Raw genomic sequence first — 12,411 nt, 5'->3', positions numbered from 1 at the left:
TTGAATCCCATACTAGAAAAAACAATTACTATGAAAGTTAATGGTTACCGGTTTTCAGTTTTCTTCAAAATCTCTTCTTTTTAATCTCTTCATCTTTTGTATCCAACAGAAAAAAAGATCTCCAACATGTTAAGTAGAAGTGTATGGTGAATAAACGATGACAGAATTTTTATTTTTGGGTGAACTTTAATATTCTACTGAAGGGGAAAACTCACCTGCATCTTGGCATAAATAAAATACTTTTTTTTTTAAATAATAAATGATTGAAATAGATTTTCCTCTGCTAAAGCTGATGTGAATGAATAACATAATTCCACCAACAAAACAATAATAAAAAAACAAGGAAAAAAAGAACTATTTACTCGCCCTCAATTGTTTCAAAACTATTATCACTTTCTTTATTCTCTTGAACACAGAAGAAAATATTTTGAAAAAAGGTGAAAACAAGTCACCCTTTAATAATAGGAAAACAATGACTATAAAAGTCAATGGTTACCGGTTTTCAGCTTCCTTTAAAATCTCTTCTTTTCAATCTCTTCATCTTCTTTTTTGTTCCGCAGGGAAAAAAACAAAAAAAAAAAACAAAAAACAAACAAATAATCTCCAAAAGGTTATGAATAAATCATGACAGAATTTTAATTTTTGGATGAACTTTTCCTTTAATATTCTAAATGGGGGGGGGGGACCTACATCTTGGATAAATAAAAGGCTTTAAAAATATTAATTCATAAAATAGAATTTATCTACTAAAGCTGATGTAACTGAATAACCTGCATATAAAAATGCTTCTGTTTATTAGAAAACCAGTATTTAGCCACTTCTAGTTTAAATGCTTTCAAGCTCCTTTTCATTAAAGGAATAGTTCAACTAAAAAAAAAAAAAAAAAAATACCCTTCCCTGAAGTGGTTCCAAACCTTTGAGTTATATTTTCTAAATATAAACTGAATGCTGAAAATCTGTAACCATTGAACCCCATAGTAGGAAAAACAATTAAAATTTAAGTCAGTGGTTACCAGTTTTCAGCTTTCTTCAAACTAGATTCTTTTTTGTTGTTGTTTAGCAACAACAACAAAAAGAAATTCCAACATGTGAGTAAATGATGACAATTTTCAGTTTTGGCTGAAATATCCCTTTAGTTAGAGGAAAAAAGTCACCTATATCTTGGAATAAATAATATATATATATATATATATATATATATATATATATATATATGTATATGTATATATATATATATATATATATGTATATATATATATATATATATATATATATATATATATATATATATATGTATATATATGTGTGTGTGTGTGTGTGTGTGTGTGTGTGTGTGTGTGTGTGTGTGTGTGTGTGTTTGAAATAGTGAATTAATAAAATACTTAAAAAATTGACTATTTACTGACCATCATGACTTTCTATTTTTTGTTGAATAAAAAAACGCTAAAGAAGATATTCTGAAGAAAGCTGTAAACCTGTAACCATTGACTCCCACAGTGGGAAAAACGATTACCATGGAAGTCAGTGGTTACAGGTTTACAGGTTTCTTCAAAATACCTTATTTTGTGTTCAAACTCCCAACAGGTGAGTAAAAGGATGACATAATTTTTTTTTGGGGTGATCTATCCCTTTAAAGTTCAGTGGTAGAGCTGTGGATCCATGCCATTAAATAGCTTTAGACTGAGATCCCTGGTGTGTAAACCGGAGGCACCTCAATGCTGCAACTTCAGTGCATTGACCCACTGCATGCAAAGTACCATGGGAACCATGAGACTTCGCCTGAAAAAAAAAAAACTATTTGTGAAGGAAAGCCAAGAGAGTATATAAGCAAGAAAGATCTATCGGAGGGCTTCAGCGTTATAAAAGAAGTCTTCAAATAGTCCTTAATTAATGTTAGCAGCACTGAAGTGGTGTACTTAAACTGTCCATTATTCGGATTAATGCGCTTATCAAAGCAATCCTCTAGAAATGTAATTGTTCTACAATAGTAGGGGTCTAAGAGGAAGCAAACATAGTTTGAGATACACTGGATACACTGTCCATATCCTTGCATCCTGTTTTTCTAACTCGCATGCAGTCAAGTGGCTCACGGATTTTCTTTTCTTCTATTGTCTTGCATGACAAGTTTGGAAAAGTGTCAAAAATTTATGTAACAGCACTCATAATCCCTGTTAGCATGTGTATGTCATATGTTCATTTCCTCTGCTTGGAAAATGATCTTTATTTTTTCCAACTAAATATCAAGTTGTAGTTATGTTACAGTGCAGATATTTAAATAAATCAATAAAAGCATATAATTTTATTCAAGCTAAATATCTAAATAGTTATATTCATCCTTTTTTACACATCAGATATATAAATAAATGCATATAATTTGATTCAAACTAAATATCTAGTTATATTTATCCCATGTTACAGTGCAGATATAAAATTTGAATTAAATTATATGCATTTATTTATATATCTGCAGTGTAACCTGAGATAAATATAACTAGATATATAGTTTGAATTAAATTGTACTAACTAAATATTTATATATTTGTATTTATCCCATGTTAGACTGCAGATATATAAATAAATACATATAATGTATAATGCGCAGTGGGTAGTGCTGTTGCCTCACAGCAAGAAGATCGCTGGTTCGAACCTCGGCTCAGTTGCCGTTTCTGTGTGGAGTTTGCATGTTCTCCCTGCCTTCGCGTGGGTTTCCTCCGGGTGCTCCGGTTTTCCCCACAGTCCAAAGACATGCAGTACAGGTGAATTGGGTAGGCTAAATTGTCCGTAGTGCATGAGTGTGTGTGTGCATGTTTGTGTGAATGTTTCCCAGTGATGGGTTGTGGCTGGAAGGGCATCCGCTGCGTAAAAACTTGCTGGATAAGTTGGCGGTTCATTCCGCTGTGGCGACCCCGGATGAATAAAAGGACTAAGCCGACAAGAAAATGAATTGATGATTCAAACTAAACATCTATATATTTAGGTCACGTGGGCGCAGTGGGTTGCACGATTGGCTCACAGCAAGAAGGTCGCTGGTTCGAACCCGGCTGGGTCAGTTGGCATGACATTAAAATGTTTTAATCACCATTTTAAGGTCAAAATTATTAGCCCCTTTAAGCTATATATTTTTTCGGTAATCTGCAGAACAAACCATCGTTATTCAATAACTTGCCTAATTACCCTAACCTGCCTAGTTACCCTTATTAACCTAAGCCTTTAAATGTAATTTTAAGCTGTATAGAAGTGTCTTAAAAGATCTAGTCAAATATTATTTTTTGTCATCATGGCAAAGACAAAATAAATCTATTAGAAAATCTATTATAAGTTATTAGAATTGAGTTATTAAAACTTGTTTAGTAATGTGTTGAAATATTTTTGCTCTCCTTTAAACAGAAATTGGGGAAAATGTTAAACGGGGGCTAATAATTCTGCCTTCAACTGTAGTTCTATGTATCCCATGTTACACTGCAGATATATAAACAAGTGCATATAATTTGATTTAAACTAAGTATATAGTTATATTTATCACACTATGGTCAATCTACTTGGTCTACAAACAAGTGGGTTTATGACACTACATAAAAAAGTAGAATAATATAATAAGAAATATTGGTAGCATATCAAGCATAATGAGCTGTTTCTAACATCTCAAATCATTCATTCATTCATTTTCTTTTGGCGTAGTCCCTTTATTCATCAGTGGAATGAACCGCCTACTTATCCAGCATATGTTTTACACAGCAGATGCCCTTCCAGCTGCAACCCAGTTCTGGGAAACACCCATACACTCTCAAATTCACACACATACACTATAAGGCTAATTTAGTTTATTCTATTCACCTATAGTGCATGTCTTTGGACTGTGTGGGGAAACCGAATCACCTTGAGCACACCCTCACAAACGGTGAACATGCAAACTCCACACAGAAGTGACAACTGGCTCTGCCGGGACTCCAACCAAAGACTTCTTGCGGTGAGATGACAGTGCTAACCACTTAAAGTGACTTTGCTTCAAGTCATCTCTCTCCGGCCATCTTTGAAATGCTTCTCAGCCAGTATGCTCTGGCATTCTGTCTGAATGAAGAACCATCAAATTCTGTTTGCCAAGCTTACGATTACATTACATATGTGGAATCGCCAATAAAATTATCGTAAGTTTAGTTTCTAAACGTCCGAATCAAGCATAGTACGCATGAGTACTCGAAAGGAATGAGATCATGACACCAACCACATTTATGACCATTCTATACATTACCATTCTCTGAATAATGATCGTCTGATCGTGCTGCTCTTCTAAAGTAATTTACAAATTAGTCTTGATGGCGAATCTCCTCCAGAAATGACAGCAACTCTTTGTTTGTGGGCGTTTGAGTTGTTGCTTTCATGTTATACGAGTTTGACAGGATGGTACTTTTCGTTCGTTACATACAGATTACAAAATTAGAAAACGTTTGTTTTACAAGTACATTTGGTTCATTTAAAAGTAGAGACTTCAAGCTTTATGTTGATATATTTCTTATGTCTGTGAAGCCAGCATTTGATGAGATTCCAGTGCGTTTGTTGACCCCCAAACTGTCGTGAAAAAAACATCTGGTCTAACGTCAGTCTATAGCCATTAATGATTGGCTCCTGTACAAGTAGGTGGGGCTTCTTTCGTCATAATGATCGTTACATTAAATAAATCATAAATAAATGCTGTACAAATATTGTTAAATATTAGCTCATGATATTAAATGCATTAACTAATGAAAATTTATTGTAAAAGTGTGACCTGTATTTTAATATAATTAAATCAATATGAATATATATATATCACTATTATTATTATTATTATTATTATTATTATTATTATTATCAATAATGTATTATTGTTTTAAAAATAATAATAAATTAATACTACTATTACTACTACTACTACTACTACATATTAATAATAATAATAATAATGAGAGTTGATGATGATAATATGTTGTTGTTATTATTATTATTATTAATAATGTATTATTGTTCATTCATTCATTCATTTTCTTGTCGGCTTAGTCCCTTTATTAATCCGGGTTATAAAATAATAATAATAATAATAATGAGAGATGTTGATGAAATGTTGTTGTTGTTGTTGTTGTTGTTATTATTATTATTATTATTATTATTATTATTATTATTATTATCATTATCAATGTATTATTGTTTTAAAAATAATAATATATTACTACTACTACTACTACTACTAATAATAATAATAATGATGATGAGAGATGATGATGATGATGATGATGATGATGATATGTTGTTATTATTATTATTATTATTATTATTATTATTATTATTATTAATGTATTATTGTTCATTCATTCATTTTCTTGTCGGCTTAGTCCCTTTATTAATCTGGGTTATAAAATAATAATAATAATAATAATAATAATAATAATAATAATAATAATAATAATAATAATAATAATAATAATAATAATAATGAGAAATTATGATGATATTATTATAATTTTTATTATGTGACTGAAACATTCTTTAATAGCGTTAGCATTCACATTGAATAAGTAAATAGTACAATATAAATGAAAGTTTCATAAAGTTTAAAGAAAAAAAAGTGGGAGTGATTTACAACACATCAAATTAGTACAGGAAATTGGTTGCTTGGAACAGTGATGGATTATTTCTAAATAAAAAGGACATTATTTTAGGAGCTTTCATGTACCATAAACACAAATTGACCTTGTCTAAATAAGCTTGTTAACTTTAAAACACAGTATCATGATATATTTACATTAATATGACCTCTGCCTCTACAATAATTCACTGCTTTGAAGACTCCCCAAACATGCTACCGTTTAAGACTCTGTTTTGTAAAACCCAAGGAGAACCAGACGCTATAAAAAATGCTGGGTTCCACACAATCAAGAATTAATTAAACTTATTAGTCTTTACAAATGTAAGGGAATTGAACATAAAATAATTAAGTTGTTCCTTTAAAAAACAAACTTGTGTTGTTTTAGCTCATTTTAAATAAGTAGTTTAAACAAACAGTAAACGTCATTTTTTTTAAAGCACAGTTGCCTAATTAAGAAGCAGGACAGCTGAACTCTTAGGCAGCCTGCCCTGCACAGATAACCCCGTCTGGGACAGGAATGAGCACTATGCTAATTCATTAATAATAACCTGCTTTTGAGTCTGAATGGCTGCGGTCCAGGGCCTGGTTCTCATACTCCCTGCTCTGACAGTCAAACAGCGAGCGGATGCTGCGGGACCCCACACTGCACAGGGCCCCTTGAGAGGAGTGCAAAGAGATTTATTCTGTCTTAACCCCTACTCCGCGCTCTTCCCACTGACCACAAGCGTCCGGCAGAAGAAGCCTTTTGGGATAAATTACTTGTATGTATTTCATGGAGATTATAGAGGATGTTCAGTTTAGTGAAGTGAAGGGAGTTTAAAACGGTGTTGTTTTAGTGTTAATTAGCAACTATTTAATAACTAAAATGATTAATAATTTAATAAATAAATAACTAGTGAGGTTTTAATAATTGCTTGATTTTTTTTTTTTCATTTATCTTTTTTTTGCATTGAAGGTTTTGTTCATTTTGTTATGATTATTTTGTCACTGTAATTTACTTTCTTCACTTATGTATTTTTTTAAATCGAATTATTATAAGTATTTTACTATTATTATTATTATTATTATAAAACATAACAATAATAATAACATGCTACTAATAATATATTAGTAAACATTAATAATAATAACAATAATAGTAATATAAATGACATTTTAATATATTAATAATAATCATCATCAATAACAATAATAATAGTAATCATATACTACTACTATTATTATTATTATCATCATCATCAATACATTATTATTATTACTATTATTATTATTATTATTATTATTATTATTATTATTATTAATCTTAATATTGTTAATTGTATTATTTTTAATAATAATAATAATAATAATTATAACAACAACAATAATAGTAATAGTAATAATTTTTTTTACTAATTATTATTTTATTTTATAACAAATTATATAAATAATAATAATGATAACAATAATAATAAAGATACTATATTAAACTAATAATATTTTTCAAATATTATTTATTTTTATTAATATATTATTATTAGTATGTTGTTGTTATTATTATTATTATTATTATTATTATTATTATTATTATTATTATTATATTTAATAATAATAATAATAATAATAATAATAATAATAATAATAATGATCAAAATAATATATTAAACTAATTATTATTTTTTTTTATTAATATCACTATTTATATTTTAATAATTTATAATAATAATTTATGATGATGATGATGATTTCTATTATTTTTTAATTAATATCATTATTAATATTAGTAGTATTAATATTAATTATAATATATGATGATGGTGATGATAATGCATTAAACTAATGTTATTACTATTATTATAAATAATAAAAAAATAATATTTTAACATTACTGTTCATTTATTATTATTATTATTATTGTTGTTGTTGTTGTTGTTGTTGTTGTTAAGAATATATTATTGTACATAATATATTATTATTATGATAATGGTTATAATAATAATATATTATTATTATTATTATTATTATTATTATAATTACCACCTTCATTATCATTATTATTATTATTATTATTATTATTATTATTATTGTTACCTTTTATTATTATTATTATTATTATTATTATTATTATTATTATTATTATTATTATTATTATTATTATATGCTGGGCTTGGAAAGTTGTAATTGCTCAATATTTTATTTTGTTCCTGTTTATAGTGTTACACAACTTATTGGCACTTATAAATAAGAAAAAAATATATATTTACCTTGTCAAACGTTTTAAGACATCAATAATGTTCAGTAGAGGGATTGTTCAATATTTACTTAACATTACATTAATAATGATTTGATTATTTATGCTGAGGATTGTTTCATCTTAATTGTTGTTTGCTAAAGTTTCATAGATCCAAAATGACATGGGATCAAATATTGACTAGTAAAATTAGTATAAAGTATGAGACAGTATATAGGATGTCTATAAGAGCAAACAGGATGAAGGGCAGGGTGTCATTAACAATGTATAGAATTTTAAGAATGTCATATTTTCATAACAATTATAAAAATAAAAAAAATAAAAAAACGTATATGCTGCTGCTACTACTACTACTACTATTATTATTATTATTATTATTATTATTATTATATTATTATTATTAATATTATTATTAATAATAATAATAATAATAATAATAATAATAATAATAATAATAATAATAATAATAATAATAACAATAATAATATATCTGTAAATATTTTTTATCACTAAGCTAATGGACATTTAATCCAACTTGAAAACACAGCTAAAAGCAAAAGTTAAAAACTACAACGATAAAACAATTATAGAAGTACAAGTAAACACTTATAAAATATTTACAAAAGAATCCTTTATATTATCATATTAACTTTGAACACATTTTTATATAAATATTTTAGCTAAAATAACACAGTTGAAGTCAAATTTATTAGCCCTCTTTTGAAATTTTTTTTATATATTTTCCAAATTATATTTAACAGAGCAAGAACATTTTCACAGTATGTCTGATAATATTTTCTCTTCTGGAGAAAGTCTTATTTGTTTTATTTCAGCTGGCATAAAACCAGTTTTTTGTTTTTTAAACACAATTTTAAGGACAAAATTATTAGCCCCTTCAAGCTATTTTTTTCTATAGTCTACATGGATAACTTGCCTAATTACCTTAACCTGCCTAGTTAACCTAATTAACCTAGTCAGGCCTTTAAATGTCACTTTAAGCTGTATAGAAGTGTCTTGAAAATATCTAGCCAAATATTATTTACTGTCATCATGGCAAAGATAAAATAAATCAGTTGTTAAAAATGGGTTATTAAAACTATTATGATTAAAAATGTGCTAATCTAACAAATAACTTATGATAACGGTCAAAAAAGTTCACCCAAATGTATATGTTATAGAAAAATATTAAATACAAAGTTTTAAAAAGAGGAAAAATCAAGAGAAGCAAAATTTTGTAGGTTGTAATTTTTTGCAATATTTTGCTTGAATTTAATTGTAGTTTCTTTCAATTTCTAAATATGTTTAGTGACTAAAACATTATTTTAATAAATATATCTGTTTAATAAATATGCTTTGATTAAATGCACCAAAATACATCACCTTCCCTGAGAAATGCAGAAAAATATTCATTTTCAAAATGGGGTGTACTCAATTATGCTGAGCACTGTATGTTTAGTTTTTCAAACAAACAAACAAACAAACAAACAAACAAACAAACAAACAAACAAACAAACAAACAACACTTATGTGCTATTTAACTATATTTTTGGTAACACTTTATTTTGATGGTCCATTTGAGTATTAGTAGACTGTCTGCTTTCAACAGACATTTAACTGACTGTAAGAAACTTTGCAAGTACATGTTAACTTGCACTAACCCTAACCCCAACCCTAAACCCACCCTAATACTCTACTTATAATTTAAAGAGAAATATTAGGCATGTAGATGCAATGTAACTTTAATTAAACTAACGGATCATCAAAATAAAGTGTGGCCAACTTTTTTTTTTTGTGACGACTCACTCCACACGCTGTGACAAGATGAATAAAAAAAAGTGAAAGGAATTACGCAACTGTATATAGAAAACAAAACACCTACCAATTGGCAAAGTAAGGAAGAATGGCAGCCAGCACAGCGTAAACATGCCAACCACGACCCCTAATGTCTTTGCTGCTTTCTTTTCCCTGGAAAACTTCAGAAGTTTGACCGTCAGAGAATTTCTCGCCTGGTGCGCGCGACTTTTTCCCGCGTCCTCGTGCACCTGCGATCCCCTGTGGATCCGCAGAGTTATTTCACCGGAATTCATGGACTCCGTTTTCACTCCTGCTTCCAAATTCTTAGTGGTCCTTTTGGCCACGACATAAACACGACAGTACATAACTAGAATAACTATTAGCGGGATATAGAAGGAGCCGAGGGACGAGAAGAGCGCGTAAAAGGGCTCCTCGTTAATTGCGCACACCGTGTCGTCCGGTGACGGAGGCTCCTTCCAACCCAAAAGCGGTCCTATAGAGATGACCAGAGACAGGACCCAGACTCCCAACATGGCCAGCAAAGCTCTGCGTCCCGTCACGATGTTAGGATACTGCAAAGGGTGGCTCACTCCAATATAACGATCAATGGAGATTACGCACAAGCTCATGATGGACGCGGTGCAACACAACACATCGACAGCTGCCCAAACATCACAAAAGATTCTACCGAACACCCAGTGGCCCACTACTTCCAAAGTGGCTGAAACCGGTAACACGGTGGTGCCCAGAAGCAGGTCGGCGATTGCGAGGTTAACGATGAAGTAGTTAGTTGGAGATCGCAGGTGCCTGTTGCAAACTACGGACAGGATGACAAGGATGTTTCCAGCAATGGCGAAGGTGATGAAGAAGCCCAAAACTAAGCCGAGCGGGACGGCGCGCGACAGGAGCAGAGGCTCGAGTCCTGTGCCATTTAACTTTAAGGAGAAGTTTGGAAACACAGCCGAACCCTCAAACGCGTCCAAGATAGCGCTTCCCCAAGAGCGCGTGACTGCATATTCATTTTGTGGGTTCATTTTGGCGAAACATATCCTCCATTTCTGACACGTTGTATGGGCCAGGCTACTGATAATCGACTTGAGTGTTGCATGAAGGGACTAGTGAGCCATGCGTTCTCCTTTATGCGCTGGTGTAATGTAGAAATGAGAGTCTGTCTTGAGGGTTAGGCGTTAATACCGCCCATTCCTGCTTCTGTCCAAACTCTGTCATTGTTGATTTTTTTAAAGAGGGGTTAAAAAGCAAATCCAAATGCACCGTGGAGACTGCAAGTGTCGAAATATGCCTTAATCATCATAAGAAATTACTATTTTATAAAACAATCCTTTTTCTCGACTGAAATTTTAGTGTATATTTGGCAACTTTAAGGGTCAATGAGAAAACAGGAGCAAGATTCAAATGCTACAGTGCATCAGGAAAGTATTCATAGCGCTGCACTTTTTTCCACATTTGTTATGTTACAGTCTTATTCTATATGGATTAAATTCATTTATTTCCTCAACATTCTACACACAAATAACCATTAATGACAATGTGGAAAATTTTTTTTTTCAAATTGTTACAAATTTTAATTAAAAAAACAAAACAAAACTGACAAATCACGTTGCATAAATGTATTTCAAGTGTTTGTTGGAGCATTCGGGAACACTTTGTTAAGCATGTAGTTAACTCATGTGATTGTGTTCTGGCTTTGCACTTGTACCCAGACCTGACCACAAAAACATGCCACTTTTGCCACACAAGATAGTCTCAGTCAGACGTCATTAGCATATCTCCTGTGGAGTCTGAAGATGAGCTCACTTGGACACATGAGGTTTTCATCTCGAGGTGCGTCAGGAACTACAGAGCTTTTTCACATCCCGGTCGTATACAATCTTACTGAAAGTGAGATTTTTCAGAGCTTATGACAATTTATATGCTTCTGTAAGTTTCTGATTTGAGTTCAAGCATTTCTCGACGTTGGTGATAGTGCCAAGCTCCATTAGGCTGTCTGATAATTGTGTATATATACTTTAGGAGACTGTAGTTTTTTTGCATGTGTTCATGTACTGTAAACTACCAGTTTTTCATATTTTGTGATTTATTTATCCCCCCCCCCTTTTTTTATTTATGCTTTTGAGTCGCATTATGGGACCTTGTTTTATCTTGAAAAGTTTGAAAAAAGTGACATTTATTAACATTTAACAGTCTAAAGTGATCTATTTTGTGGGTTGCTGTTATATATCACAGTACACAAACCTTGTAATATATTGTCAATATTCCTGCTGTTTTACAGATTTATTTATCTATATATAATTTTATATTATTTTAAACTACTAAAATGTCAATAACAGTAAAAAATGTCAATTGTTATTAGCTACATTGTGAAATAGTGCATTAGTGAAATAATGCAATAGTGTATCAGGAAACTCCGGTTCCAGATGTATGTTTCACATTAATATTTTGCCAGAGGGTTTCTTTTTATTTGCAAGAATCCATGTTAAAGCATTATATATAAGCCAGCACACCAGCTACAAGGACAATCACAACATTACATACTTTGATTTGAAGTATATGATCATTTAACAAAAAAAATATGTGATGCAAGACTGTGAAAGACTATCCCATGAACCATTGTGACACCACGTAAAAAAAAAAAAAAAAAAAAGGAGAAATATATCATTATTGACTTAATTTGTTGTATCTATGGAAGTTATTGCACAATATGCAAGAGGGGGAGAAGACATGGTTCACAGGTTTTGACTTCTACAGA

The 12,411-nt window shown here is 30.5% G+C and overlaps 2 protein-coding genes across 2 annotated transcripts in view; one reads left to right on the top strand and one right to left on the bottom strand.

Annotated features, from left to right (window-relative positions):
- Positions 1–10,805, bottom strand: part of adra1bb (adrenoceptor alpha 1Bb) — a 17,080-nt gene extending 6,275 nt beyond the window's left edge. The window contains 1 exon segment of the mRNA NM_001007358.2: positions 9,730–10,805. Coding sequence (NP_001007359.1) covers positions 9,730–10,678 — 949 coding nt within the window. The 5' untranslated portion in view covers positions 10,679–10,805.
- The window catches only part of LOC141377471 (uncharacterized), a 516,632-nt gene that overhangs the window by 5,944 nt on the left and 498,277 nt on the right, over positions 1–12,411 (top strand). The window contains exon 2 of the mRNA XM_073921717.1: positions 3,841–3,967. The gene's annotated coding sequence lies outside the window, so the exon portion shown is untranslated. The remainder of the gene's footprint in view (positions 1–3,840; positions 3,968–12,411) is intronic.

Source organism: Danio rerio, chromosome 14 (assembly GCF_049306965.1).
Source record: "Danio rerio strain Tuebingen ecotype United States chromosome 14, GRCz12tu, whole genome shotgun sequence".
Taxonomy (NCBI): Eukaryota; Metazoa; Chordata; class Actinopteri; order Cypriniformes; family Danionidae; genus Danio; species Danio rerio.
This window is presented reverse-complemented; position numbering and strand designations above follow the sequence as displayed.